At 43.7% G+C, this 23,604-nt stretch overlaps 1 protein-coding gene across 9 annotated transcripts in view; it reads right to left on the minus strand.

The window, feature by feature from the left end:
• PPP6R2 (protein phosphatase 6 regulatory subunit 2) overlaps positions 1-23,604 on the minus strand; it is a 176,735-nt gene that overhangs the window by 74,779 nt on the left and 78,352 nt on the right. For all 9 annotated transcript variants that reach the window (XM_073329005.1, XM_073329010.1, XM_073329008.1 and 6 more), the window contains 7 exons: positions 19,238-19,424; positions 18,366-18,503; positions 13,405-13,470; positions 12,298-12,410; positions 7,119-7,232; positions 4,629-4,755; positions 3,714-3,866 (listed from right to left, as the gene is read on the minus strand). In XM_073329005.1, the coding sequence (XP_073185106.1) occupies positions 3,714-3,866; positions 4,629-4,755; positions 7,119-7,232; positions 12,298-12,410; positions 13,405-13,470; positions 18,366-18,503; positions 19,238-19,424 (898 nt within the window). The remainder of the gene's footprint in view (positions 1-3,713; positions 3,867-4,628; positions 4,756-7,118; positions 7,233-12,297; positions 12,411-13,404; positions 13,471-18,365; positions 18,504-19,237; positions 19,425-23,604) is intronic.

Here is a 23,604-nt window from a genome sequence, read left to right on the forward strand (position 1 = left end):
TTTAACTACCCTGACAGCTAGGAAGCTTTTCTTAACCTCTAACCAAAATCTCTCTTGTTGCAATTTAATCCCATTATGTTTTGTCCTATCCTCTGTGGATAAGGAGAACAATTTATCACCCTCCTCCTTGTAACAACCTTTTCTGTACCTGAAGACTTATGTGCCCCCTCAGTCTTCTCTTCTCCAGACTAAAGAAACCCAATTTTTTTCAATCTTTCCTTGTAGGTCATGTTTTCTAGACCTTTCATCGTTTTCGTGGCTCTCCTCTGGACTTTCTCCGATTAGTCCCCATCTTTCCTTAAGTGTGGTGCTCAGAACTGGATTCAATACTCCAGTTGAGGCCTTATCAATGCTGAGTAGAGTAGAAGAATTACTTCTCGTATCTTGCTCATAACATTCCTCCTAATACATCCCAGAAGGATATTTGCTTTTTTTCTGACAGTATTACATTGCTAGCTTGTATTTAGTTTGTGATGCACTAAAAACCCCAGATCCTTTTCTGCAACACTCCTTCCTAGGCAGTCATTTCCCATTTTGTATTTGTGCAGTTGACTATTCCTTCCTAAGTTTAGTACTTTGCATTTGTCCTTATTGAATTTCATCCTATTTAATTCAGACCATTTCTCCAGCTTGTCAAGATCATTTTGAGTTTTAATCCTGTCCTCCAAAGTGCTTGCAACTCCTCCCAGCTTGGTAGCGTCTGCAAACTTTGTAAGTGTAATCTCTATGACATTATCCAAATCATTTATGAAGATACTGTATAGAACTGAACCCAAGACAGATCCCTGCAGGATCTCATTCTACATGGCCTTCCGGCTTGATTGTGAACCACTGATAAGTACTCCCTGAGTACAGTTTTCCAGCCACCTGAGCACCCACGTTATGGTAGATTCGTCCAGGCCAGCATTTCTCAAATGCGGCCACCGTGACTGCATGCGGCCATCAGGGGGTTTCTTGTGGTGACAGCCTTCGTGGCTGTGATGGTGGGTGGGCGTGGGGAGGGGGAGTGGCCCCTCCACCTCCCTATTGCTCCTGGATGCACCACCTTAGGTTATGTCTACACTACACTGCTTTTAACGACACAGCTGTGTCGCTACAGCTCTGCCACTAAAAGTCATGCAGTGCAGCAGCTGTTCGTCGGCTCCCCTGCTGACAAAAAAACTTCCACCCCCAACAAGTGGCATTTGTGTTGTCAGCAGGAGAGTGCTCCTGCCGACAACGCGCTGTTCACACTGCAACTTGTCGGAGCAAAACTTTTGTCTTTCGAGGGGTGGGGAGGATTAATACCTCTGAAAGACAAAAGTTTTGTCATTCAATTGCCAGTGCAGTCATAGCTTTAGCTTATGTCTTCACTAGCAACGTTAAAGCGACAAGGCTGTGCTTTAATGTGGCTGTGTAGTCACAGCACCAGCACTGGGAGAGAGTTCTACCAGCACTATAAAAAAACCCACCTCCACAAGGGGAGTAGCTCCCAGCGCCGGCAGCGTGGCTCCCATCGCTGGTGCACTGTCTACGCTGCCACTTTACAGAGCTGAAACTTGCAGCACTCAGGGGGGTGTTTTTTCACACCCCGAGTGAGAAAGTTGCAGCGCTGTAAAGTGGCAGTGTAGACAAGGCCTCAGTGTTGATTGTTGGAACCACCAGCCAGGGTTGGGCTCTGCGCCCCTCTGGAGATAACCTGGGCACAAAGCTGGAGGAGCAGACAGCTGGTGAATTCCCCATTTTCCATGGGGTGGTGGGGATTTGGCTTTGGGCCTCAGTTCTCGGGTGGCAGGTTCTGGCCGAGGGGTTTCAGGCTCCAGCTCCGGGGTCTGGCTGTGCAGCGGCAGGCGCCAGGCTCCGGGGTTTCAGGCTCCAACCCCCCGCTGACTCCCCTAGCCCTCCAACCCCCATTGTCCCTGGCCCCTGCTGCTTCCCCGACCCTTCATCCAGGGCTTAATTTGTCCCCAGGCTTGGCAGGGCTGAGTAAGACTGCTGTGAAAAGTGATACTTGTATGTTTGTTAATGTCATTCTTCACAACAGACTTATTAGCTAGCAATAAATAAATTACAATGATTTGGCCGTGTATGTATATGCATATTTATTTGTTTTTCCTAAAGCTAATTAAGTATTTTAGGGAAAAGTGAGAGAGCGGCGCACTCTGAGGCCACCAAAAAATTTGTCCTGAGAACCCCTGGTCTAGGCTATATTTCTCTGGTTTACGAGAAACAAGAGAAAATCTCCTAGTTAAGCCAGGGTGGCCCTCTTACCATACTTTTTAGTCTTGCTTCCTATCTTGAAAGTTTGAGGTCGGTTTAAACACATTAACCAACTATAATTATGTTATAAAGACTAGTCTGAGAATAGATACAGGAACTCCTCACTTAACGTTGTAGTTATGTTCCTGAAAAATGCGACTTTAAGCAAAATGATGTTAAGCAAATCCAATTTCCCCATAAGACTTAATGTAAATGAGGAGGTTAGGTTCCAGGGAAATTTTTTCACCAGACTCTGTATGTGTGTTTATATATATATATATATATATATATATATACACACACACACACACACACACACACACACACACAAACAGCATAAGTTTTAAACAAACAATTTAATACTGGTACACAGTGCTGATGATTGTGAAGCTTGGTTGAGGTGGAGGAGTCAGAGGGCGGGATATTTCCCAGGGAATGCCTTACTGCTAAATAGAAAAGGAGGACTTGTGGCACCTTAGAGACTAACCAATTTATTTGAGCATAAGCTTTCGTGAGCTACACGAAAGCTTATGCTCAAATAAACTGGTTAGACTCTAAGGTGCCACAAGTCCTCCTTTTCTTTTTGCGAATACAGACTGACACGGCTGCTACTCTGAACCCTGTCATTACTGCTAAATGATGAACTAGCAATTGGCCGAGCCCTCCAAGGTTAACCTTCTCACTTTACAAGGCAGCAGGAAAGGAGGGAGGGCAGACAGAGACAGAGACACAGACCCTGCCTGTGTTTGAGAGACAGAGATGGCATTTCCTCTTTAAGTATGAAGAGTGGGGTCAGAAGTACACTGCCTTGTTAATTAGATCAGCAAGCGGAGAGGGACTGCAGCTCCCTCTGTCCATGTGTCCCACCTGCTCTATGGAAGATGGGGTAAGCGGGGTGCAGGAGCCGGGGGTAGTGGGACACCCTGACATTAGCCCCCCTCTTCTTCCCCTCCCCCCCACACAGCAAGCAGGAGTCTCAGGGAGCAGCTCCAAGGCAGAGGGCAGGAGCAGCACATGGCCGTGTGGGGAGGGACAACTGAACTGCTGGCAATTGATAGCCTGCTGAGCAGCTGCTGCACAGGGAACTTAGGGGAGCGGGGAGCTGATAGAGGGGAGCTGATGGGGGGCTGCCGGTCCACCCTGGTTCCAACCGCCCACCAGCTAGCTGCAGCAGGCTGCTCTTCCTGCAAGCAGTGGACAAAGCAGGCGGCTGCCAAAGGACGTTAGAGGGAGCATTGCACAACTTTAAAAGAGCATGTTCCCTAACTGATCAGCAAGGTAACAACGTTAACCGGGACGACTTTAAGTGAGGAGTTCCTGTATTCCTACTTTCAGCAGATTAAGCAATTAATTAGACACTCCAAACAGGCATACATTAAATACAGTGTACCTGTCTTTGTATTGTACGGCTCACAGATAATGTTCTCTGTTTAAACAGCATATTCTTCCATAGTATGTCACACTGTATTACTCACAAGTAATAAATCCATGGTATTGAGTCTGCATAGTTCATAGTTAATACTGGGAGTGTTTGTGTGAAGCAGAGCAGCTATTAGTCGAGCTCCATGAAGACGAGCATTCCCCAATGGCTCCTCCAAGACACCAATTGTAGTCAGGATTGACGTTTTCTACCACAAACAGAAAAAGGAACCAGATTTTGAGTCCATCTCTACATAAGTCAAAATGGCATTACTCTAATCAGACATTTGTCTGATTTTACATTCAGTTCAGCTTCATGTAAACCTCCTCTGCTAAGGAAACTGTTTGATACCTAAGTCACCCTTTCCTTCTACCCACTGAGTCATGTCCAGGGACCAGAAAGTGAAATTAAATAACTTCTGAATCAAAACGAACAATATTCAGATAGTATTTTCTATATCAAATTTCAGAAAGCTACAACCACTAATGAGTAAATACGAATCTTTATTATAAAGGGCTCATGAAAGGACAGAAGTCCTGCCCTATGGGAGACATAGCCATCTGTTGATAATATAACTATCCCACGGGATTAATAGCAGACTTGCATGCCAATCAGAATATTCATGAATTCCAACAGTCTGTATTTGGAAATGCTTCCTTTCCACACACACCTCTCCAAAACCCTAGTTACAATAGAACAATATCCTTAATGTTACTCAAATACAGCAACTCGGCCGCCAAATCCCACCACTTGGTAGCTAGACATCTAAAGTCTAAAACTGAACTCTGAATTTCTCTTTGAGGGTTTAAGTTAATTTATTTAGGATTTTGTTTTTTTAGTACATGATGCTTTTAGGTGAGCAAAACTGAAAATATCCAGGAGGTAAATGATCTTACACAGAGAGGAAAGAAAACCTCTGAAGTGCATGTTGTCAGCTACTGTGAACACAGGAAGGGCTAAGGTGCTTTACCTTGGGGGGATTGAGTAGAAGGTGGTGAAAATCCTTTAGCCGTGGTTCAATACCATGTAAGATGCTGCTATTGACAGTGTAAGACCTTTCAAATCCCTGAGAGAATGAGTCCATCAGTCCCTCCACTCTGTAGGGAGAAAGGTAAAACATAATATTCAAAACTTGGACAAAACCACCAAAAGTAGCCATGCTTGACTTCATCAGCAACCCATCCCAGCCCTATTATCTGGCCTTCTAATTCCCTCTTCAAATTCACAGCTATTTTCCAAGAGAAACTATTTCTTGATGGCTGAAGTTTTAAATACTATGTAAATACAAATCCATGAGGCAGAGTGCGATGACAGAGTAAATTACCGTTTACTCATCATACTGAGGACAGCAAAGAAAAAAGAATTAAAATATGTCCTTGTGTTTAACATTTCTGAAATATTTAAGCATTAAAGATGTATCTGGAAGTGTTAATCTTGTACACAACTGTTAAACGCTCTAACAAAACTTCAAGACATGTTTAACAAGAATAATGCAAATACACTAGCTGATATAGCCCCGATCGCTTGAGTATTTTTAAGTGCACAACAAACTTTAATGTACCCTGGCGAGGCAGGGAAGCATTATCTTCCTTTTACAGATGAAAAAGTGAGCTACAGAGAAATTAAGTGATTTTCCCTGAGCCCCCACAAGCAATCCGTGGCAGAGCTGGAAACTGAATCCAGATGTCAAGTCACTGCCAGTGCCGTAACCACAAAATAATTCTTGCTTCGCAAGCCTCCTGATGGCCTTGCAAACCTACACTTCCTTCCGTCTGTTCTGAGCAAACAGGAAGGAGTTTCTGGTAGACAAGCAGTTCAGCTGAAAAGGATCGGGGTTCTAGTCAATCACAAACAGAGCCAAGTCAACAACGCGATGTAGTTGTGAAAAAGGCTATTATCAATCCGGAGTGTTGCATGTAAGACAAAGAAGGCAATTGTCCTGCTCTTCTCAGGATTGGTGAGGCCTCAGCTGAAGTAGTGTCCAATTCTGGGCATCACATTTTTGGGAAAGAGATGGATAAACTAGAAACAGGCCAGAGAAGAGCAACAAAAATTATAAAAGGTTTAGGAAACCTAACCTACAAGGAAAGGTTAAAAAAAACTGAGCATGTTTAGTCTTAAGAAAAGAAGACTGAGGGGGGACCTGATCATGGTCCTCAAATATGTCAAGGGCTGTTATAAAGAGGATGGTGATCAATTGTTCTCCATGTCTACTGAAGGTAGGACAAGAAGTCATGGGCTTAATCTGCAGCAACAGAGATTTAGATTAGATATTAGAAAAAATATTCTAATTACAAGTGCAGTTAAGCTCTGGAACAGGCTTCCAAGGGAGGCTGTGGAATCCCCATCATTGGAGGGTTTTAAGAACAGGCTGGACAAACACCTGTCAGGGATGGTCTAGGTTTACTTGGTCCTGCCTCAGCACAGAGGGCTACATAGGATCACGTCTTGATGTTTCTTCCAGCTCTACATTTCTAGGATTCCAGTCCCCATTTATTGTTTGGGGAGTTATTGGCCAACCTTGTGAGGCCCTTGCACTCAGCTTGGTGGCATTTTCTGTCTGGATGTAACTTGATAAATTTTGAACACCTCATCGGAGCAAACTGTCAGGGAATGATCAGAGCCCTATTGATTATGGTAAAAAACAGAAAAAACAAAAGGGGCAAATGGGGGCAGGGAGCCCAAGGCATCTGATTATCACAGCCACAGTTTCAATCACTTCTAATTTTTCTACAGATCAAAGAACCTGCAGATGGCAGAAATTAGCATATTCCAGCATAAAATACCCCTCTCTGACAGACTGAAGGAGACAGAGAGGAAGAAAGGGGAATGGAAAGGCATTTGCAGAAGAGGCACACATAGAGTCCCTGACATGGGGGAGAATGGATGACTCGAGTATGGGGGAACAGGGGTGTGCCATAGGCCCTGACATGAGAGGAATGGGTCACTCTTGTACGGGGGGAGGAGGGTATGAGGATGCAAAGAGCCCCTGGCATGGGGGATAGAGGTTGAAGGCACACAGGGAGATTGTAGGGGGTGGAGAGATGCTAGGAATTCCTAGTGTATGCAATGAGCTTACATTTGTTCATGCTGAAAGAACTGAAATGAGGTACCATATCACAGTAGATTTCAGCACTGAAGAAAGATTGTGACAAGCCCCTTCTGAAACAAACAGTGAAGTGTGCCTCCCCTTAGTTATACCTCTTTCTCCCACCTTCTGTTTTTATTTGGATTGTAAGTTCTCTGGTGTAAAGATGTGCTTTCCTATGTGTTTGCCCCTAGCACAATGCGGCTACAACCCTGAGATGCTACATGGAAGCACAACTAGTGCATTTAAAAACAGCTTTTCTTGTATTTGTTTTTAGGCAGCCCCTGAAAGTATGCCAGGTACTTATTTTCTGAACAAAGTCAAACTAGATTTTGAGCTGTAACATTTTCTTGCTAAGAGGAGTAAACCTACCCAGAGCGCCTCGTCTCCAATAACGTTAATAAAATCTGAGTTCCATTCACTATGCAGTTTTCAGTCTGGTCTCCATCAAACATGTTTTTCAAAAGCTGCTCCACGCATTCCTGCCTGTTAAATGACACACGGGAGTTAAAGAAAGGCATCAGAGACACAAACAGTTTGCAGTATTAATTGTTTTAATTTTAAAACTACCCACTCAATTTCTGAAATAAAGAAAGAGCAGTTCTTTGGAAGACAGATGAGGGGAACTCCCCTCTCAGTGGCAGATATACTGGGACGGACTATGTCAGGTCTAGGAGTCTGCTTATCTATGGTTTGGGCATGTACTTGATTACACCATCGACTCTCTGAAGCAAAAAGTAGCTCCAGCTCACATGAGCAGAGGAATGCCTCTACATTATGAATTGCTAGCTGGCCAACACCGTGCACTCCATCTATTCAACTTATCAAAGAGAAGGTTAAAAGGTAACTTGAGCACAGTCTATAAGTACCTGTACAGATCCCATGGAGAAGATATCAAATGCTACTGGGCTCTAATCTATCTGCCAAAGGCATAATAAGATCAAATGACTGAAAATTGAAGTCAGTAGAGCTCAAACTGTAAATAAGATGCAAATTTCCAACAGTGGTGGTAATTATCTACTGGAACAAATTATCACCAAGAAAAAGGGTAGAATCTCCACCTCAAGGTGTCTTTAAGTAAAGATTGAATGTCTTCCTAAGCAATATGCCCTAGCCCCACCACAAGTTATTGGGTTACATGCACAAATCACTGGGGGAAAGCTGGTGGCCTGTTTTGTGTTGTAGTTCAGACTAGATGATCATAACAGTCACCTCTGGCTTTAAAACTATAAATACACAGATGTGACTCTCCAATTCAGGTTTAGGGACTGACCAGCACAAATGTAGGCAGGTAGTATCTCTACTCGCCTAGCGTGTGGCAAACAGGTAATCCTTGATTGCCCATTTCATGTCACTGTAGTCTAATGTGTACAATAAACAAAAGACAGCATCAAGACAAGGTTTTGGTTGGCAGTGTGCACTCTCTCACTCATCCATAATGATCTGAATGCAATCTCTAGTTCCTCATCTGTGACCAAATCTATTTTTCCAAAGTGGCTTCTACAAATATGTTTTGAACATTCCTCCAAAAACCAGTACAAAGGACATTTCCCACTTTGAAAATCATAGGTAGGGGTACAACCAATGCTTTCCAAGTCTATGCACTTCAGTTGTTAATCCCTAACTCTCACTGCTTCTACCAGTTTCCGCAAAGAGAGGTTACTTACCCTAAGCAGTCACTGGAGTTCTCTGAGCTGTGTGGTATCCACTGTGTATTCCATTCAAGGTGCACATATGCACCATGCATCTGAGACAGGAAGATTTTTCACTAGCAGTGTGTCCGTTGGTCCAGGCCTGCACCCTTCTCCTCCTCATGCTCCAAATCAAGGGTATAAAGGACCAGTGAGGGCCCATCACCTCTCCAGTGCCTTCTCTATCCCAAATAACTTTACAATCAGGATCCAGAGCAGAGGAGGAAGGTGAGTAGTGGACTACAACTATGTACAGATCTGGAAGAACTCCAGTTATCTCTTTTGCTTCTTCAAGTGATGGTCTCGGTGTGTACTCCACTTGAGATGACTCATAAGCAGTATTCACTGAGGAGGAGGAGGAGGAGGGTGCAAGGGGCCCTGCTGTACCACAGAACAGATGACCGTTCTCCCGAAGGATGCATCTGTTGTAGAATCTTGTACAACAGCGTACTGTCTCACAAAAGCTATGCACAGAGCCATATGTGGCTGCACCACACATCCATCACAGAGAGAAGCTAATGATGCAGCCTGGACTCTGATCAAGAGGGCTCTAACTCCTTGTGGGAGCGGCCACCATTAATTCATAACCAACCAGGATGCAGCCTGAGATTCCCCTTCTCATAGGTTGGTGAAAGATACAAATAGTTTGGGAGATTTCCTGAAGGCTTCTGTCCTCTGCGGGCAGAATGCCAATGCTTGATGGACATCCAAAGGGTGGAGCTTCCTGTGTTCTCTGGAGGCGTGGGGTTTTGAATAGAAGATGGGTAGATGGATGACCTGGCTCAGATGGAATTCCAACATTACTTTAGGAATCGACTTTGGATGTAATGTCAACGAATTTTTATCCTCTTGGAAGGCCATATAGGTAAAGTCCGCCATAAGAGCCCCAGCTCACCTGCTTTTCTGCTTCCAATCACTGCAGCCAGAAAGGCAACCTTCACAGATGAGTGAAGGTACATGAAGCTAACGGCTCGAACGGGGGATTTGTTCATGCTGAAAGAACTGAAATGAGGTACCATATCACAGTAGATTTCAGCACTGAAGAAAGATTGTGACAAGCCCCTTCTGAAATCTTACTGTTGTCAGATGGGCAAAGACTGAATGATTGTCCACTGGAGAGTGAAAAACACTAATAGCTACCAAGTGTACTTGCATGGCGCTAAGGGACAGCCCTGAAATATTTAGAGATAGGTGATAGTCAGAATATGAAGGGATTTTGGAACTTTCTGTGGGTATCCAACGATGCTGGCACCAGGTACAGAATGTTTTCCATTTCATTTTCTCCTGAAGTCTTTTCTGCTATTGCTAATGAGGAATGGTATGGCCACTGAGCAAACCCTTTCTAAGCTCAGTGTCCATTCAAATACAAAGCTGCTAGCTGGAGAGATGTTGGATTGGGACAGAGGATCTTGCCCTTGTCCTGGGTCAAGGTATGAGGACATCTGGAGAAAGCTGGTGAACCTGAATGGCCACTAGGATCACTGACACTTCGTCTTGTTTGCACTCTCTCAGGACTCAGGGCAAAAGGAAAGAATGGGAATGAGTACATCAGTGGTTCTGAACACTGTACTAGAAATGCATCTCCTCTGGAATTGTGGCCTCTAGCTGTGCAGGAACAGTAGGCTGTTCTCTTGAGATGCAAAGAAATCCCCCCAACAAGAATCTCCATTACTGAAAGATGCTCTGCACTACTGAGTCACTCAGTTCCCACTCACGGTCTCTAGAGAAATGCCTACTGAGGCAGTCTGAGAAAGTGTTGTGCTCCCCTGGAAGGTGCACTGCTGAGCGGGTGACCTGGTGACAGATGCGTCAATTCCAGAGATTGACAGCTTCTGTATAAAGATGAGTGGACCTTGCAAGAAACTACCTCTGTCAGTCAGGAGAGAAAACAGATGAAGCACTAATATGATATTCTGCTGAGGTGCCACCTAAATGCTCCTCAGAAGGGAATTTGTATGGTCTCTCTGAGGGAGTCTCATTCCATTCCTCAAAAATAGGTAGACCCTTTCTGCAGATCTGAGGGGTCTGGTGCAGGCATTGGTGCTGGCAAGGAAGGTTGTGTTGGTGCTGAGTGAGGAATAGGCGCTGACGAGGGGATTGGTGCTGAGGGAGGCAATAGTGCCAGAAAAGGTATCAGTATCAGCAGGGCAGTTAATGCTGCAGTTGTTCTCACAGCCTCTAGCAAGGCTTTCATGGAATCCTGTATAAGAGCCACATAAGGAGCTGAAGAGGGCCTTGCATGATGCCTGGATCTGTGATAAGGGAAGAAGACTGGAATCTCAAAGTCGGGGACCCTCCAGGTTAATTTCTGAAGGGGATGAAGCTATTCTGAGGTGATTCCGGATTGAGACCAGAGAAAGTCTATGCAGGTACCAAGCGAAGCAATGGAAAAGCATGCGGACAGGTGGCTAGTAGCCTCAATAGTGGATGCTCCTTAGGCAAAGAGAGACTAAAGGTGTTATCAGGATCCAAAACAACAAGGAGTCTAAATTAGTCAGTCCAGAGACATCCCACTCTAGAGGAGCGTAGAGAGGAGGTGACAGCAGTGCCATTTGAGCATCTTCAAAGAATTGGTAGGTCAGAAAGCACGAAGGAGAAGAGAGATGGCACTTCCTTTTTCTTCTGCTTGAGCCCCTCTTATGGGAAGATGTGCTTCCTCTTCTCTTTCCCTTTACCTGGAGCAGCATCCATGTGGACTTTTGGTTCCAAAACAGAGGCATCAGCCTCGGAAGACAAGTCCAGAGTCAGTTCCAAGAGCAACAGTGCGAGTAAAGACCGGACACCAAAGTCGGTGCTTCCTCTATCATCACTAAAGGCTACTGAGGCCTTAACAGGTGGTGTCAGTACCTATTTAGACTATTTAAACTGGCACCAGTGGAGTCAGATGGTGCTAGGTAAAGGATTTGCTCCCAGTAGTGGGCAAAAAAAGATTCATATCTCAAGCCCATGATAAATCACAGAGGTGAAGCCATAACAGAAAAATTACCTTGGCATGAAGGCTGGTCTTGGTACCCTTGATGGGCCTCTCTGAATATCAGGCTGTAGGCAGTTAGAGCCTGGAACCTCAGGCATCAATCCCTTCTAGCACAGGCAGTGAAGACACAGCAAACCATGCACTGGGTTACCAGGTGGGTCTCACCCAGACATAGAGATCACCAGATGTAGGTGTTCATTTCTGGTACGATCATCAGGCAAGAGGGCACATCTCTGGAAGCCCATACAAAACTCAGTGTCCAACACACAGTCCTGGTGAGGAACTGAAGGTCCTCAGGATGAGGGAAGCTATATATACGGAGCTGTCCTATAATGCTCTAAACTAACTATTGACAAGAAAACATGAAGCTAGGCTAAGAGAAGATCTAGTCTGAGGGCATGAGGGAAAGTTCAGTTTGCTCCCTGCAGCAGTAGCAAAGGAACTGAAGCAGTTAAGGTTATGAATTCCCTTATATGAAATAGGGTGCTAACATCAACCTCTCACAGGGGAGCTGTGGAAATAAATTAATGTTTATGAAATAGTCAGACACTCTGGTGAGCGCATTACCTCCATTACCGTCTTCCCAGTTCCCTTCTGTTTGTCACTCTCAACGGTGGTGTCTTTTTTATTAGTGTAGGCTTTTCAGGGCAGAGACCAAGTTTTCCTATGTCTTTGTACAATGCAAAAGTACAGTAAAGCTTGATTGGGGCCTTTGGGTGTTACCATAATGTAGCAACAATAAATATCGTTAGTTAGAACAATTGTGAGGAGTGTGGCAAAGGTCTGAGATTATTTACTGCACGGTTCATGCCCCAGATGTATCAGGAAATAACGTTACCAGCAACAGTCATTTTAGTTTAGTAATACTCCTCTGACATGTACTTACGATTCCAGTGCTGTGAGAAGCGGGTCAGGCTCAGATATCTCCTGTAGCTGGTTTCCCTGGTCTCTGCTCAGTCTTATGATATCACACAAGGTCTGGGAAGCATTTGATTGCCTCTGTAAACAATGTCAAAGGTCACATTTAAGTACTAACTGCACAGCTGGGTTCATCATGGCCTTCAGAGGAAATGTAATGCAGTTGGGACAGAAGAGAGAACAGCAGCCAGCAATGCATGGAACTAAGCAAACAAGAATCCCTCAGCTCAAAGCCAGCAGTACTCCAAGATAAGATGGAAGATCAGATAAATTCTGCCTTAATTAACTAGCTATGAAGATATAAGCTTAGATTGAAAGCATCATTCATATCAGCAACATAATTAACAGGAAGATGTTAGAATCAAAGAAAGGGTTTTCTTTAACTAGTAAGTTAAAATAAACTGTAAAATTTCAAAATGAGGGGTTTTTTTCTATCGTTTTTCAGTCAAGACTGTTACTGCAGATGTTTCATCTTTGCTTATCTCTGCTCAGTAATATTTCTTACTTCCTTAAAAATATGAAACACACAAGAGAGTTCTTTAACAAAATTCCTTAAATACCACTGGTTTACATCACAAACCTTTTATCTGTATAATCTAATACTTGGCACATTTTTTGCACAGGCTCAAATTCCCTTAAGTGCATCTTGTAGATTTTAGTAGGATATTAAAACAAAAACATTGTTTTTGGCTTAAAAATTAGCTAAAGACCACTACTAGCCAGTTGTCAACGTCTTTCAATAGCATACTCCAAGAAGCAAGTTCTCAATAAACCCCATTGAATCATCATTGATTGTAAGAATTCCATCTAAATTCATACCACACAGAGCTTGGCTTTGAATAAGCAGGAAACTGGTACTCAAATAGCTAGAGAAAACCCCACGAATTGATGTCAGGCTGGGTACTCAAAAGAAAGACAGCACTGCCACACATACTCTCCATTACTATTCTCTTCCCATTAGCAAGATGGGCATTCTTCCAGGAGTCAGAGAAAGAGTACTCTCAAGTGCTCATGCTTATAGGCCTCTTATTAAGTTTACAAAATCAGACAAAAAAATAAGTGATGTCACACTCACATCCTCATCCTGGCTCGAATGGATCAGCGCCACAAGTCTCTGAATTACTTTTGCTTCATTAAGCCACTGAGGAGAAAGGAGAGAGTCCCTGGTTTGAGATCACATAACTCGGTCAGTTGCTACTTACGGCAAGCACTGCTTAGCAAGGGATACATACAATAAGGAAAATTAGTCTCCCTCTATTTCACAGTCCACAAGACAGAAGTACTACACTCCACTTCCTCAGGGCTAGAAATTGTTGTATGTTAACTTGTACTGACCAAATAACATCAAATCTTTGCTATGTATTGTCCCTGCAACAACTGCCAGACCAAGTCAGTAAATTTAATGGGAGCTGAGGCCAACTGAGATGGATTCACTATGTTTCTTAATACAAATAAATATTATGGAAACACAGAAAATAGAGATGAGTAAGACCTATTAAGTCATCAGATCCATTTCTTGACCAATGCATAATTTTTTCCTACAATGTGTCTTGTTTTAATTCTCTAGTTTTATATATAATAGATTCCAAATATATATATATATATAAAATATATAATAGATTCAAAAACCAAACGAAACCACTGTGATAATCTAATCTAACCTCCTGTATAACAGACCATAAACTTCCCCACAATAATTCACAGAGCAGATATTTTACATAATAATATCCAATCTCGATTTTAAAATTGTCAGTGTTGGAGAATCCACCACAACCGTTGGTGAATTGTTCCAATGGTTAATTAGTTTCACTGCTAAAAATTTACACCTTACACACACACCAATCTGAATTTGTCTAACTTCAACTCCCAGCCATTGAATAATGTTAGACCTTTATCTGCTAGACTGAAGAGCTCATTATTAAATATTTGTTCCCCATGTAGGTAATCAAGTCACCCCATAACCTTCTCTTTGTTAAGCTAGATAGATTCAGAGCTTTGAATGTATTACAATAAGGCATGTTTTTGAGTCCTTCAGTCATTCTCGTGGCTCTTCTCTGAACCCTGTCCAATTTATCAACATTCTTCTTGAATTATGGGCACCAGACATGGACACACTAATGCAGCACTGGTTGCACCAGTGCCAAATACAGAGGTAAAATAACCTCTCTATTCCTGCTTCAGATTCCCTTATTTATGCATCCAAGAATTGCATTTGCCCTTCTGGCTACAGCAATGCCATGTTCAGCTGCTTAACCACCAGAACTCCCAATCTTTTTTCACAGTCACTGGTTCCCAGGATAGAGTCCCCTGTTCTCTAAATATGGCCTACATTCTTTGGTCCTAGATGTACACATTTATATTTAGCTGTATTAAGATGCATATTTTGTTTGTGCCCAGTTTACTAAGCAACCTAGACCACTCTGTGATCAGAGAAGTGACCTGTCCTCTTCATTATTTACCACTTCCAAATTGTGCGTCATCTGCAAACTTTATCAGTGATGATTTTATGTTTTCTTCCAGATCATTGATAAAAATGTTAAATAGTGCAGGGGGCTAAGAACCAGTCCCTGTGGCACCCCACTAGAAGCACACCTATTCGATGATGATTGGCAGTTTACAATTACATTTTGAGACCTATCCATTATCCAGATTTTAATCCATTTAACGTGTCCTATGTTAATTTTATACCGTCTAGGTTTGTTTTTTAATCAAAATGTCATACAGTACCAAGTCAAACACCTTAATTAAGTCTAATGTCTCAAGCAAGGGGTATAGTAGTTTTTGTGACCTGACCTCAACCACAAAGGATACCTGTGCCAATATCACCTAACATATTGTGCCCATAGATTTATAGGTTGTAAGACATGAAGGGACCATTGATCATCTAGCCTGACCTCCTGCATAACACAGGCCCTGAATTAATTCCTGTTTGAACTAGAGCAGATCTTTTAGAAAAACATCCACTCTTGATTTAAAAGTTGCCAATAATGGAGAATCCACCATGACCCTTGGTAAGCTATTGCAGTGGTTAAGATGCAAATTTTTAACAGTGACGGTAATTATTTCCAGTCTGAATTTGTCCAATTTCAACTTCCAGACCCTTGGAGTGAAGATCAAGATATAAGCAGACAAGGGAGTAACATCTTCAGAAAACACTGAGCAAGTTAGTCAAGAATGCGGTTCCCTGTCTGAATCTTAACTATGTTTATACTCAAACTGGACTTATTAATTTGGGTTTTAACATGTGCTGTCTTTCTCTTTCCTCTTCAGCCCAGTGAGGGAGCTGTTCTAGGGACCCTAAATCCCAGCAACCTGCTCCCCTCTCCAGGAGGCATCATTCCCCATTAACACCAGCTGAACCTTTATTAGGACAGACTTTTACAAAGCCCCTTCTCTCCCAGAAGGGTCTCAGCCACCATCAACAACCAGAAAGGAAGTAAGAGGTGAGCAGGTGGATTACAAAGGAAACATATCCTATCTGCGAAGTCTCTTTGATCAGGGAATATTCTCCTATGGAAAGTGGACACAGTACTTTAAAATATACTGCCATAACAATTCTGCATCAGCTGAGGGGAAAGGACAAGATCCATAAATCTAGTTATATGTCCCCCATCACCCTACTATCAAGTGTTTAAAGATGGTCCAGAAGCTCTGTTTACGTTACAGAAAACAGTTGAAATTTTCAGTTGCCACAACAGTGCTGCTAGGTTAAACTTGGTCTTCCCACTTTCATAAAAAGTGGTCCTCCTTTGGTCTGGGACCTTAGTCCAACCCTTTACCTCCTCCTACCTCTCCAACTATTGTCCTATCTCCTCTTATTCTCTTTACCTCCCAAACCTCCAAACCATGCCATCTATAACCATTATACCCAAGTTCCTCGCCTCCAACTTGGCTTCTGCCCGCTCCACTCCTCTGAAACTGTTCTTACTAAAGCTTCTAGTGACTTCTTCCTAACCAAATCTTATGACCTCTATTCCATCCTTTTTGATCTCTTAACTGCTATGAATACCACTGACCATTCCCTGACTGTTCAAAATCCTGTCCTCCATTAGTTTGTACAATCTCATCTGCTCCTAATTATCCTCCTACCTCTTTGTTCATTCCTTGTGTCTCATTTAGAGTCTCCCTCCTCCACCCATTTCCCTTTATCAGTGGGGGTCCCTCAGGCTCCCTCCTCCTCCTCCATCTACACCCACTTTCCAGAGGATCTTATCTGCTCACGTGGCTTCAAATACCGTCTTCATGCTGATGACTCAAATTTATCTCTGTACCTCTGACCTGTCACTCCCTATCCAAATCCCACATCTTAGCCAGTCTCTTCAATATCTCCTTGTGTAAGTCTGGCAATCATCTTAAACTCAGCATGGCAAAAACTGAACTCCCTTTCTTGCTATTGATATTACCACTATCCTCCCACTCAAGCTCATAATATGGGCAGCTTTGACTTCACTCTCTCTCTTTAGACCCACACATCCTGGCCATATCTAAATGTTGCTATTTCTGTTGCCATAACATTTCAGAGAAACAGTCTATTCTCTTTGTGCATACATCTAAAACTACCATTCAAGTCCTTATTTCCTGTCTTGACCTTTTCTCTCTGGCCTACCTGACACCCATGTCACACAAACAAGTCCAACCAAAATGCTTTGGTTAGCCAAATGACTAACCTGTCATTTTAATCAAGTCACTCTCCCTTCTTTACATCCCTCCATTAGCTTCCCTTTCCCCACTGTGTCAAAATCCAACTTTTGGTCTTTCCCTTCAAGACCCATCCCAATTTAGCTGCTCCCAACTTATCTGATCTTGTATCTTAAACACATAGTTCCTCCCTCTCTATTCCACAAAGGATGCCAGCATCCATCTCCTGTTTGTTTGCTTGTCCTACACATACCTCCAATCTCTCTAGCACATATGCCTTATGTGGCACATGATGACCCAAAGTTGCAGCTCGGGATAACAGCCTGATACTTTACCAATCTTTTTGGTGTGGCGGGAAATCCCTTTCCCTCTATTACACTCTCCCAGGGTGCATGAAGAGGGATATAGAGTCATAGCTTGTCTAGGGCAGCTCCTAAGCCTAGTTTCACAATACTCAGTACACTCTTACCTCAGAGAATTTATCCTCTAATGTTTTTTTGTTTGGTTGGTTGGTTTTTGACTATTTGATTCCCTATCTCTGATTTGGGCTGTTAGCCTTCCTCCCTAAAAAGGAAGAAGAGCTCCCTTTTTTGGGGGGTGGGGTATATTCATGCCTAGAGGAATCAGCACATGTCCATGGTCTGATATTTTCTGGCTGATCTGCGATGCTGCACTTCATGAAGGTAAGCAGTGGGCCAAGCATTGATTTTGGTATTCATTTATTTCCCCTTTAGAAGCTTGTCCCCATGAGCCTGCTTCTGAGGGGGGAGCAAAACTGGGCTCAGAGATTGCTCCAGAAATATTTCATATGTTTATCAATCTCCCTGTCCTTGAAGAGGCTGGGCTTATTCGTTTCCCTTCTTCCACATGGGCCCTTTATGGGTCTCTCAAGAAATGCATTGGCCTGGGGTTTAATGATGGGCTTCCCAGAAGCTCTAACCCTCTCTGTGCATAGGATCCACATGGGCCAGATAGGTCTGTTTTTCCCATGGAGGTCTCAACCAGAAATATGAGTAGGGATCCCCAAGGAGTCTGTTATTGAGACAAACAGTTAGTCTGAAATAAAGTTTGGAAATTCCCCTCAGAAAAGCTCGGCAGCAAGAGGTCTTGTTGAGCCTGCCGCTCACTGGGGGCTCAGGAACAAACGAAGGGAACTTCAGGACGTGGGGCATTCCTGTTGCCAGTGACTGACAGGCCTAATTCCGCCCCCAAGCTACAAGCAAGCTGACATACCCATTGCACCAGATCAGTGGATCTTAGCACAAGCAAGAAAAATATGTTTTTAGAAGAGGAGTGAATTTACTCTCGTATTACTTGAAACTGAGTAATATCTCCTTAGAAATTCTCCTCCCTCCCCCCCCCTGCACCAACCACAGAGAAACGTTAAGCAAGCCTCACGTTTAATACTTCCTGCCGTAGAGGTGCTGGTTCCACGCAGCTGATCAGACGAAGCAGCAGGTCCATCATTGCAGATGTATCAATATGCTTTAGTACCAGGCTAATAAATTGGTCTTTTCTTCTCAAAAATGCAACCACCTTTAAAAAAAAAAATGCAACATGAGTTTTCTGTACAATACATGGAGGTGACATCACAGAGCTCTCAGTACTCCCAAAATTTCTGTTTCAATCAACCAAACAATAAGAAACAGGTAGGAGGATAAATAATTCTTCTTGAGAGAGAATAGGTATGCAAAGGAACATCTGACTGCAAAGAAATGCCAAACAGAACTCCATTAACAGTCCTTTGTCATGTCCCAAAGAAATCCTATTCCACTGAGATATATGAAGATTGAGGACACTGGTGAAGCTGAAGAATTTTTAATCCCACTGAGGCTCCTTTGTATAAAATATCTCCATGTTAAAGGGAAGTAAAATTTAGAATGGAGTTAACTCATCCCCATAATACTGTATGCAAATATTTCAAGCCTCTTAGTTGTATGCACAATACATGTATGACAAGTTTATACGTTAAAATGCCAAAGGATGGGCATACGTGCAATACCCAAGACACAACTGCCCCTCTGAAGCAAAAGTGAAAGCTATATACTAGTTGCTAGGTGCACAAACAATTCACACACATCAAATGATAGGGTTGACAAGATGCCTTACAAAATACATACTCCATTTCCAATTCCAGCAATCCACACCAGATCTACAAAGCTCAGCATTTTCCTCCTCTGGGGAGGAGGGAAGAAATTGCCAGTCCAGTGCTCATACAACCACATCACTAGTAATCAGTGTGTTTGTATCAAAACAGACTCAATCACTACCTGTTCAGTTTTTCTTGCAATGAGATTCCCAATAGTCTTGCTGAAGAAACTGGCAAGCAAAGGGTTCAAAGGCGGCTCATGATCCAAGAAGTCATACAGGATATTCAATAAAGTTTCATCCCCTCCTAGCTTGTCATTGATCTGTGGCACATCAGAGGTCAGGAGTTCACAGGCTGTATTCGGGTATCTAGAGAGACAGAATCAAAGCAGCATCTGAAGGTGAGATTAGAGCCTTCTACAAATTCTTAGAAGACAGTTGAAATAATAATTCCTACGAAATAAAGCCACAACACAAATGCCTCAATCCATTTATGATACAAGAACTCACTTCAGAACTCCAGCTTTGGATGGATATCCTCAAGCAATGTCCAGCCCAATCTGCCCACCTACAAGTGACCCACAGAGGTTCGAGATCCCAAGAGTGGACCCACACACTGGGAGCTGGGGAAAACGGGGCAGCAACACCCATCCCTGACAAATATCTGTAGCTGCATTTAGGGCAGAATGAGAATGATTCTCCTTCCCCAAAAAAGGGGAGAGAGATGGCCTGACAATGGAGAGGTGGGAGTGCTCTTGAGGAGATGAATAGGCCAGTTATAGTAAAGACTGCACTGAAGGCTGAGATCCCTGCAGAGCTACCAGCCCATCTCATGCCACTTCCAATGGAACTTTGTGGTCACAAGAAAGGGAGAAGAAATAGAACCTGTGGGTTTTCTATCTGAACCCTCTTTCCACTACTAGCAGAGTTGGTGGGTTTTTTCCTTTCCAACCCCCTCTCCACACTCAATAAATTGAGTTTATTTTTTCCTGAGAATACACTGTGAAACAAACCAATAAGTTTTGGAAAAGAAACAGAACACACTCTCACTTTGTAAGTATGTATGTTCATTCCTCAAATACAAAATGGTACACACATCATCCAAACGATGCCCCTGCAATTCTATAAATAAAATACAAGAACAGGATAATAAAATCCTCACAGTCTGTTAGTTAAACAAGGCCTATCACTCTTTTGTATCAACAGATATTGACCAACTTTTGCCAAATTACTTGCTTTTTCAGCACCTAGCCTATTACAAAGTTTTGACCAAATCAATCCAAATATGCTATCTAATGAAAAAATCTAAACAAAAAAAAAAATACAAAAAATGAATTAATGCTCAGTACGCTGGGCAGGTGTATGGTTCTCTTAAAATCTAACAAAACTATCTGCTTTCCAGTGGAAGAAGAGAGGGGAGGGGGAAAAAATCCAATGAAACCAGAAGCTGGGAATGAGCGACAAGTGATGGATCACTTGGTGATTACCTGTTCTGTTCATTCCCTCTGGGGCACCTGGCACTGGCCACGATTGGAAGACAGAATACTGGGCTAGATGGACCTTTGATCTGACCCAGTATGGCCACTGTTATGTTCTTAAAACAGATAGAACATTTTCTATTCAAACTGTTTCGTTATATTTTATTTATGCAACACCTATTGACTATCTTCTAAGCATGTACTCCTCAAGAATTGTGTTAGTTTGTGTGTAAAGTACACTTTCTGCAGATAAGGGAGTGACAGTCACTGCTGTGCTGACTGTGTGTGCACACTATTGCAAATTTATCTGTAGACTTCTATTTCAAGACAACTATAATAGATATTTAACTTACATTACAGCTCCCACTGAAAATATTTAACCAAAAACGCAGCTCAACATCCTTTACAAACCAGGATAAAGGGCTCCAAGATTGTTCTTCTGTGTGTGATTTAATGTCTTATAAAAATTCCACCGGGCCCTTTGTGGGACGTTGGCAGCTTCCGAGGAGGGTTAATTATTCAATTTCAGCCCCAACAGGCATAACTGATAAAAGTCACAACTGTTACTGCCCCAATTATCTTTACAGGCTATGATTCTCCAGACACTAAGACAAAGCCCAATAAATCAGTGGTGACACTGGGAGGATAAAAGGAAAATGTCAGCCCTTCCAAGTCAGTGGCCTGTGTCTCTCCAATTTAGAAGACAAAAGACAGTTACCTACCTGTACAGTAACTATTGTTCTTTGAGATGTGGGTGCAGACATGTGTTCCGCTCAGGTGTGCATGTGCCCAGAGCACAAAAGCCGGAGAACTTTGCCCAGCAGTATCCACAGGGCAGCGCTTGTGCCCTCTTGCCCAATAACCCCTCCCCTGGATATTTAAGGGCAGCACAGGCTCCAACCCCCACAGTTCCTTCACAGCGAATGTCAAGAGTTGGGGCTCTAATGCAGTAGGGCTGGAGGATGGGTGGTGGAATACATGTCTGCACCCACATCTCGAAGAACAACAGTTACTGTACAGGGTAGGCAACAATCTTTTTTTCTTCTTCGAGTGGCTGCAGACATGTACTTCACTCAGTTGACTCACAAGGAGGTGGGGCTCGGAGGTTACTTAAAGAAATGACTGCAGAACTGCCTTTCCAAAAGTTTACTACTGCTTCTTGGTCAGATGCAGTAGTAACAGCATGTGCTTGGTAAATGCACAGAAGACCTGGTAGCAGCCTTGCAAATGCCCAATATCAGATCATCACTGAAGAATGCTATTGATGTCACTTGGGCCCTCACTGAGAGTGCCTGTAATCTCTACGGAGATGTGGTCTGAGCTATTTCATATGTCATCACTTTGATTGTCTCGGGTGACAGACTAACTTCACTCACACTTGAAGAGGATGATGGAGCAATCTCACATGCTGGACTACATAAGCGCTTGCAGCCATATGGCCTAGTAACTTCAGGAATACATGGACCATAGCTGAAGGTTGAGACTGGAGTGCCAGACATAGGAGGCAAATTGCTTGAAATCAATCATTCAGCAGAAATGCTCTCGAACTCAAGAGTCTAGTAGGGCACCAATGAACTCAATGTTTTGAGTTGGTATTTTGTTTGTTCAAAATGAGGCCCAGCTAATCAAAGAGACATAGTGTGAACTGGACATGACAGAGGACTTGTTCTCTGGACTTGCCTCTCACTAACCAATCATCCAGGGATGGAAGGACATGAATCCCTGTTTTTCTGAGATATACTACAGTCATACATTTAGTAAATACCCAGAGAGCAGAGGACAGGCCAAAAGGAAGCACAGTGTATGGATAATGCTCACCTGCCTCTGGAAATCTCAAACCTCCTATGGCTTAGGAAAATTACCTCATGGAAGTAAGCATCCTGAAGATTGAGGGCAGCAAATCAGCTGTTGTGATTCAAAGAGGGAAAAAATAGTCGCTAGGGTAATAACCATGAGAAATCTCATATATTTGATGTACTTATTAAGACTGTGGAGATCGAGGATAGATCTCATCCCTCCCTGGGATTTAGGGAATGAGGAAGTACTGAGAGTAGAATCCCTTTCCCCAGTTCTGAAGAGGAACTTCTTCTATGGCCCCTGAAGCCTGGAGGGCCTGGCACCTGGTGAAGAAGCAAGGACTTGAAAGGGGAGGCCCTGAAAAGGGATGGGGCAGTGTAACGGGGTAGTCACCCCGCTCCTGTCCAGAGGGTTTAAAAGCAACCCCGGGGGAGGGCTGTGGCTGGGGAAGGCTGAATGGAGAAACAGCCTCAGCTGTGGCCACGCACCAATCAAGGCCCAGCTGGCCCTTATAAGAGGGCAGTGGGCCAGGAGCAGATAGTCTCTCTCTGTCTCTAGAGGGAGAAGGGCCTGGCTGCTGGGAAGCTGAACAGAGTACCTGAGGGGAGCAAGGCTGGGGAATAGGAAAAGGGAGCTGGGGTGCTCCCAGCTGGAAAAGCCCCAGACTGCGGCCTTGTCAGAGGCCAGAAAGGTACTAAGGTACAAGGGTGCAGCCCAGGGTAGGCAGAGGCAGCCAGTCCAAACCCCCCTTGCCTGTGATGATTGGCTTATACAGACTGCAGTCGGCCCCAGTGAAAGGGAGCTAGATGGTGACTGGCAGTAGCCACTGAGGTGAGGTGGGGACAGTGGGTGGGGTTTCCCCTGGGTGGGGAGACCCAGACAATGAATGTACTGCCAGGGGGCAGCACCTGAGGACAAGGGGCACCGGGTCTGGGAGGGACACGGGGGCCAGCAGCAGCGAGGCACCAACCTGCAGAGTGCGCTCCAGGTCTAAAGAACTAATTTCCAGGACGACCAACAGGAGACGCCGCAGGGGCGAGTCTCGCCCCATTACAGGCAGGATGGTGGGAAGGGGAATGGACTGGAATTGAATGACATAACCCAGTCTCACAGTGCTTTGGACCCACTTGTCCATAGTTATCGACTCCCAAGGCTTGTGGAAGTGGGACAGTCTAACCCCAGACTAAGGGGAAACGACTTGAAACACAACGACTGGAATGCCGACATTGGAGAGTCAGACTGGCTGCTTTCCTGAAGCTGGTGAAGGATGGGCT

The sequence above is a fragment of the Lepidochelys kempii genome, chromosome 1 (genome assembly GCF_965140265.1).
Source record: "Lepidochelys kempii isolate rLepKem1 chromosome 1, rLepKem1.hap2, whole genome shotgun sequence".
NCBI classification, from domain to species: Eukaryota; Metazoa; Chordata; order Testudines; family Cheloniidae; genus Lepidochelys; species Lepidochelys kempii.